The sequence below is a fragment of the Mizuhopecten yessoensis genome, unplaced genomic scaffold, assembly GCF_002113885.1.
Source record: "Mizuhopecten yessoensis strain PY_sf001 unplaced genomic scaffold, ASM211388v2 scaffold8071, whole genome shotgun sequence".
Classification (NCBI taxonomy): domain Eukaryota; kingdom Metazoa; phylum Mollusca; class Bivalvia; order Pectinida; family Pectinidae; genus Mizuhopecten; species Mizuhopecten yessoensis.
In genome coordinates, this window is record NW_018407364.1 from 2,261,308 (window position 1) to 2,269,076 (window position 7,769).

Sequence of the window (7,769 nt, forward strand, 5' to 3'; positions counted from 1 at the left end):
GAAAAATCAACATTTATCAATGATACACTTTTTTTCTCAATAAGTGCAAGTTTGCAGTATTACACTCTTTCATAGTGATACAAATTCAAAGAAGATATATCCAAGTAATGTTCTGAGGAATAATTTGACATTTTCCAGTTTTTATAAAATGTGATTTTTTGAAGATATATCAGAATATTTTGTTTGTAGGGGAAGTTGACTATTTTCTTCCTTAGGTATGGGGAAAATGGTGAAACTTAAGAAAAATGAACATTTTACCAAAATACACTTTTTTTCAATAGGTGCAAATTTGCAGTATTGCACTATTTTAAAGTTAAACAACGTCAGATAAGATAACCATGTAACTTTTTTTTGGCATTAGTTAAGATATTGCAACTTGTAATACTTGATAAAAATGAAAATTGCGAGATTTCAACGAGTTGCAGACTAAATATTTTTCCGTTAAGTGGAATAAGTGTAAAGTTTGAAGATATATCAGAATGTTCTGTTTCTAGGGGAATTTGACCATTTTCCACTTTAGGAATGGGGAAAATGATGAAATTTGAGAAAATGAATATTTTACCCAAATACTTTTTTTCCCAATGAGTTTACATTTGAAGTATTGACTGTTTCATAGTGATACAAAGTCATAGAAGATAACCATGTAACTTTCAGTGGAGAAATTTTGAAAATTGTGTTTTTTGTAAAATTTCGATTTTGTTTGACGCATTTGTTAAGATATTGCAACTTGTAATACTTGATGAAAATGAAAATTGCAAGACTTCAACTAGTTTCAGACAAAATATTTGTCTGTTAACTTGAACAGGGATGTGTAGTGGAGGGATTTGCAACTCAGAGTCCATTGGCGAACACTTATCGTCGCTTTTGTGTTTGTTCACTGGACCGTGAAGTCATCGAAGGCCTACTCTGGCCTGTCTGCGCTAGTGTCGGGTTATACTCGCACTTGCTTCCGGTTCATGTCAAATTGCGATTAACCAAGTTTACTGGGCTGTGTATTAGAAGAGAGTTTACAGAATATAGTGAGTCGGACATTTCAGACGACGATTTTGACAGGGATGTGTAGTGGACTAGTACTCAGTATATTAAATTTTACACCCCTGTAATCGCGCAGATTCGGCAGTCAAATAAGTCGGCATACAGTTCAGAGTATCATTAACTAAAAATTACAAAAATAAAATTGCTTGTTTGTATTACGTGCTATTTTCATTAGACCCTTTCCCACAAGTGTCCCGATTGGGTACCGTCCCAGATTGGGTACCGCCACAGCACTGTAGTGGTCAGTTTCCAGACCAATAAAACAAGAACACTGACATACCACAAATAACACCTGCATTTTTTTTTTAATTCATTGATATCCCACGTTTGAAATATGGTAGAATAAAGGCCTATTGAAGATGGAAGAAAAACTAAACAGCGAGATGACAACATGGTTTCACTGAAAATGACGCCATTTCCGACGCAAAGTGATACAAACATTAGCTGTTTTTGAAACAAAATTAACACAAGTTAATAATAACTCAGCGCCATAAGATTACCCCGATACAAAATTTAATCAATTAAGCTTTCCATGGATATTCTTAATTCTAATGTAAGCAAAAAAAAAACTCGAATCTCAAAAACAACATCCGGTTGACGTTGAATACACTTACAGAAAATGAAAAAATATGGCAATAAATAAATACATCGGGTCCTGTGACACCATCTACTACTTCCACCATATGTAATATACCTACAGCAACAAGATAAACATAAAATGTAGTAAAACTCAGTATTATTGGTTTGTTTACACACCAATTTCACGCTTCAACCACGCTCTGTTGAAGCCATAACTTAGGGGGCGTTCGTATCATAGAACACAGATCAAGGGAGATATGCCTCACTCGGAACATATCTACTCCCTCGGGAGAAAGATTCCGAAGTCGCCAACATACAGCAAAGACTCGAAATTTCCCTATCTCAACCCAAAGGGGGCGAAAGATTTTATAAGTCTTCACTTAACAATGGAAAAACAGCTAGCATGCGTAATTTTTCTGAAAACGACATCATCTTTTTGCAATATTAGGATAACGTCATCAATTTAAGGATGGTGCGACGCACTAGGTTCACTATTACAACTTTTGTTTCCATATAAACAACACTCGCTCCGCCCTATTTGTTATGCTACTGGGTCGTTAAATTGGATATTTCCGTCTTCGTAGTAATGGTCTATGCAATCATGACTATTAACAGTAGGACACTTTGCAAATTTATAAACGGTTATTTTCCCACCTTCACTAAAATGCTGTTGGTGCAGAAAGAGTTCGGGGTACATAGTACGTGCAAATAAAGCTGGGTTTCTCATTGTCGATACTATGCGTCCACTATGTGGAATCCGTGTCAAATTACGATGTTCAGATCTCACTGTGAAGGATTCAACTGTATCACGTGACCAGATATCAACATGCCAATGTCTGGTGTGTGCGGCTAATTGTGCGGGAATTGCTTTTGGAGTGCATGGACTGATATGTTCCACTCCCACTCTTATGCCTTTGGAACTCAGGTTTAATCCAGCCTTTTTCAATTTTGTGAAGTCATTACAATGAAAATTGAGATCTCCGTCTGCCTCCCATGGAATCACTTTATACATCTTCACAGCTCCTAGATTTGTTCCCGCATTCAATTGGCACGATGCACCCACATTTTCACACATTTCCATAAATTCATTGTTTGCATCTGCCAATTCCTGAATACAGCACGGTGACCTGATATATCCTTTTCGCCTTTTACATGGATAGTCATAATTACATCCAAAATGTATAACCAGTCCAAAAGAAAACTTTAATTTATAAAGATTTCGTTTTCTTCCAAACTTCTCCCACTCAACGGTTACATCACTACGGCGTGGGAAATCCATATCGAACAAGGCGTCAGGACAGAGCGCAACGTCAGAATTCAGCCTCATGAAAAAATCTTCGTACAGTCCCATAGGAGTCAAGTTACCGTCAAACCTTACCTGCTTCAGCTTATCTGTTCTCATAAGAAATGGTCCATCAACGTGATCGCAAAAAACACAATCGTGCATCGACTCGTCGTACCCCTCCTCGTATACTAATGTGTAGTTTCGGAACACCCTTTGATGGCAACCTAAATGCCAATAGTTATCAGAGTTTCTGATAGCCCCGCCGACTGCGTTAACCGTCAGAATCTCTATTTCTCGCACAAGTCTCTCGATCCGGGAATTCGAATCAAGTTCCGTTACATTTCTAACAATTAAAGTATATTGGGTTTTCACTTCCTGTATTAATATGTTTAAAGCATTCCCCTCAGTGGTTGTAGATTCCATGTGCTTTACACGTATATTTCTCTGCTCCTTAACTTTCCCACCGTAGTCACCAACTACGACCGGGATATTTTCGCCGTACGTATCTCGGGTAAACTTTTTATCAGCTGGTGAACCGTAATCAAGACGAACGATTGTGACAATCTCCTCGAGAGGTTTAGAAAAGGAACAATTCCTGATCTGATAACCGTTCATTTTATCAACGTAGTACTCCGGACAAATACTACTTGGCTTGTCTACTTTCCGTCGTGTGACTTCTTCAAAAGAGGTATTGAATCCCTTTAGTATTGTATCCATATGCTCACATGCATATTTCAGTGCTGTTCGTGTTTTATAGCCTCTCGCATGTAATCTGGCCCTTTTTAGATACATAGCTACATCAAATATTTGCCTGGGGATTTTAGATACATCATCAGGAACTGAGGAAATATCCAATGTCTCCGGTGTTGGACATATTGGACATGGTGAAATGTTTAGATCAAATATGAATCGATATATAAAGAATATTTGAACAGCCAGCACAGTTCCAATGGCGAACGAGGCGACAAGGTAGGTGTTCATCTGTAAAATACAAGAAAACAAAGATAAATCATCAGTGATCTTTATCAGGCAATTGTCTTATTACCGTTCGATAGACAAGTCAGGATTTCATGCCCAATTTCTAATGAAGCATACTTGTGAAACTTACAGAGTGATACAATGCTACATAATGATGAATGACATACATTTTGAGTTGAACTTTTATTTTAGGTTTTGCCCATTTAACATTTATGGTAATACAGATACTAACGACAACATTTTCCTCATAGATGGATTGAACGACTACTGTCTAACCGTATCCCTGAAGTGCGAAATATGGATCAAATTCATCATCCTCAATACTCAGGTTGCTACGCTCACATTCGCTCTCTGCACCACTGGAAGATGCCATAGCAGAATTGAAGGCATATAGCTATCTGTTTTAAAACAACCTGAACAATCGCTAGGCTGATCCCTGTTCTTTGAGGATTAGAGAGGAGTGACACCCAACTTCAAAGCCAGTCATTTTTACTGTTACCCGACCGATACATTCTTTTGGTGTACATCAAAGAATCAAACAAGTCTTCTCGTCTCGCCCACAAGGTTGTGCACACTGAGCCTTCTATTTTGCTATGACATATTCCAGGGGTACAGAGAGAGAAAGTGAGCATCGAGTATGCCATATCATGAGGTTATTTGATTAGCACTAGCTCTAACACAATGAAAGTATAACAATTTAAAGTTTGCAGTTAACAAGATAAGGGCGACTAGTTGTTTTTCTCTAATGTTATGATCAGACCATTTGATTTTTTTTTAGTTTTAAAAAACGTAAAACGTGTGTCATATTAAGCACCTGTAACAAAACTTAAGTAGAGCAACCCTAGCTTCCTCATTAATGCAAGTACATTTCTGTATATGAGTTAAATCATTCTTCCATCTTACGTCAGACACAATATAAGTAACTTGGTGGGGCACGGTGCTGCATCCATGGTTCGTTAGTTTGAGCATACGCCAGTAAATCGACTGGTACACACAAGTTCAAGTTCATCTTCTTTATTTACTTTAAGCCTTGCGACTTATCAGTATAAACATATAATAAACAGGATATTTACATATGTACAAAAAGCCACATTGGCCACAGAAGATTAATAACCGCATATACACAAACTGCCATATATCTGATCGGCACACATATAACCTTGTCAAAGAATTCTTCTTTGTGATATAGTTCGATACTTCTTATGAACAATTCATGTCGGGAATTAACAAATTAACAACAGAATATTTTTCTTGGCGTTCTTATCAGCAATGAAGAAATCTTTAACTGTACAACTAAACGTTTTAGCGGCAGCTGTCGGTGAACTTCTAACAGAATACCTTCTCGCAATTCTCGCTTTATTCGTCTAACTTCTTTGGAATACAGGCATTGGTATTAACAACATCTCAATCATCGTTATATGAGGAATGTATCTTATGTTTAACCCATTCGGCTAAACTCGGCTGATTCCAGTACCCTTGATGTAGGTACGGAATCTGCCGAGATGTGACGAGTGACGTTTAACACCGATATCGTACGTTGTACCGTTTGTAATTCTTCTTAGCCGCAGTACCCTTTTGAGTGCATACTCTAACTTAACGTGTTTCTTTTTATTCAAATCCGACTATGAACAGAAAGATCTCGCTAGTTTTATATAATATGAATATAGACCACCGTATTAGGCACAGTGGTCTAGTGGTAGGACGCCGGGCTCGTGACCGAATGGTTGCGGGTTCGAGCCACGGCACGGCACTGTGTTGTAAGTTTGAGCAAGAAAATTTACTCCGCTTGTTCCAGTCTACTCAGCTGTAAATGAGAACGTGGTTGGTAAGTGCTAGCTTCAATGCTAGTTGTGTGCGCCGAAATGGCAGCACCGGCTGCATGCTCCCCAGGAGTTGAGAAAGATGTTGGCTGGTTGCAAAGGACCTATAATTAACCACGGATAATAATTTTTGAACCGCTTTGAGACGACCTACGAACTAGGTTGTGAAAAAGTGGTATATAAGAAGCTCCAATTATTATTACTTTTATGATACTTATGATTATAGCTTGCGATAGACGCACTAACACTGTTGTCGGTCGTCAGCGTAGTACCATGTACATTGTATGTTTAGTTCTCACTAAAAGGCCCAGATATTGTGCGTTAGGCTTCACGTCATCTCCTTATCGACTAGTCATACCCACTGTTTATACAAAATTGAGTCCCTTTGGCCCAAGGATGCTCAAGACTAAATAAGGATAAAATCCCGTAATCCCTATGGTAGAAGAAAGATTTTAAAGGTTTTACCTCTATTTCCTCTATTGGGCCCCGCCCTTCTGCCCCCTGGGAGACCACATCCACTGCTTATTCAAAATTTAGTCCCCTTGGCCCAAGGATGCTCCAGACTAAATTAGGATAAAATCCCGTAATCCCTATGGTAGAAGAAAGATTTTAAAGGTTTTACCCATATTTCCTCTATTTGGCCGCGCCTCTCTGCCTCCAGGGGGGTTAGACACACCGTTTATACAAATTTGGTTCCCCTTCACAAAAGGATGCTTCATACCAAATTTGGACAAAATCCTGTCATTCGTACAGAAGAAGAAGAAGGATTTTGAAGAATTTGCTATGTTTCCCCTATTTTGCCCCGCCCTTCTGCCCCTATGGGGGCCACACACACTGCTTATACAAAATTGAGTCCCTTTTGCCCAAGATCCTCCAGACCAAGTTGGGAACAAATCTCTTCATCCCTATTGTAGAAGAAGGATTTTATAGGTTTACCTCTATTTCCCCTATTGGGTCCCGCCCTTTTGTCCCCTTGGAGACCACACCCACTGCTTATACTAAATGGATTTCCCTTGGCCCAAGGGTGCTAAAGACTAAATTAGGATAAAATCCCTTAACCCCTATGGAAGAAGAAGAGTTTTAAAGGGTTTACCTATATTTCCCCTATTGGGCCCCGCCTCTCTGCCTCCAGGGGGGTTAGACACACCATTTATACCAAAGGTGGGGTCAACATTTGGCCCCCACTTTGATTTCTTTTATTCTTTGCCATATGTAGATACATAAAAACGATCAATAACTGCATAAATGATTATCCATAATTACTACTGATAACTGTAGTGGACCTTTTCGCATAACACCAGGTTGAGTGACGGGGTATCCTAACAAAATGACCGATAAATATCGCAGGCGAACGTTATTTAGAAGAATGAATAATGATAGTGTACTGTGTATAAAATTTCTATTATTTTGATACTAAATATGTTATATTGGTATACATGAATTAAGCGTAGAGATACTTTTAATTCGAAAAACATGCAAAATCTTCACAAAATTTAAAATATAACAAACATTGTCAACTTGCCTTTATATGATTACAATGGTAGTCTATATTTTAAACGTTTTAAAAACTTTCCACATATGTATTCTGTCTACAGAATCATTTCTATGTAATATCAAAACCGGTAAAGTACTTTTTAGCATGCCAAACATGATCAATGCCCAATTTCACATAATCTTTTTTTTTTTGTAATTTTTTATTTTTTTCCAAATTTATAACAATGCAAATATATCATACATAAACATTATTCCTCTCGCACATTACAATTAATTCATTAAATATTCATTTATAATAAAACTGCATATTTCCAGGTATAATTGATAATTAATTATGTTTATGTATAATTAAATTCCATCTAAATTGTGTCCGTTATATAAAAGCATTGTTTAGAAGTGATAGAAAAGAGGTTAGAGCAGGTCCTAGAGGTATAGAAGGGAAAGTAAGACTAAGAGAGAGAGGAAAAAAAAGAAGAAAGAAAAGAAAAAAAAGAAAAGAAAAAAAATAAACGAGGGGGGGGATATTGAGAAATAAAGAAGCTATATAGATGTGTTGGAAGGTTCAAGGAGTTTTACAT

General features: G+C 37.5%; 1 protein-coding gene across 1 annotated transcript in view; it reads right to left on the reverse strand.

Moving 5' to 3' along the window:
• Positions 1 to 1,321: 1,321 nt before the first annotated feature.
• LOC110454855 overlaps positions 1,322 to 7,769 on the reverse strand; it is a 14,428-nt gene continuing 7,980 nt past the window's right edge. The window contains exon 2 of the mRNA XM_021504603.1: positions 1,322 to 3,880. Coding sequence (XP_021360278.1) covers positions 2,156 to 3,880 — 1,725 coding nt within the window. The 3' untranslated portion in view covers positions 1,322 to 2,155. The remainder of the gene's footprint in view (positions 3,881 to 7,769) is intronic.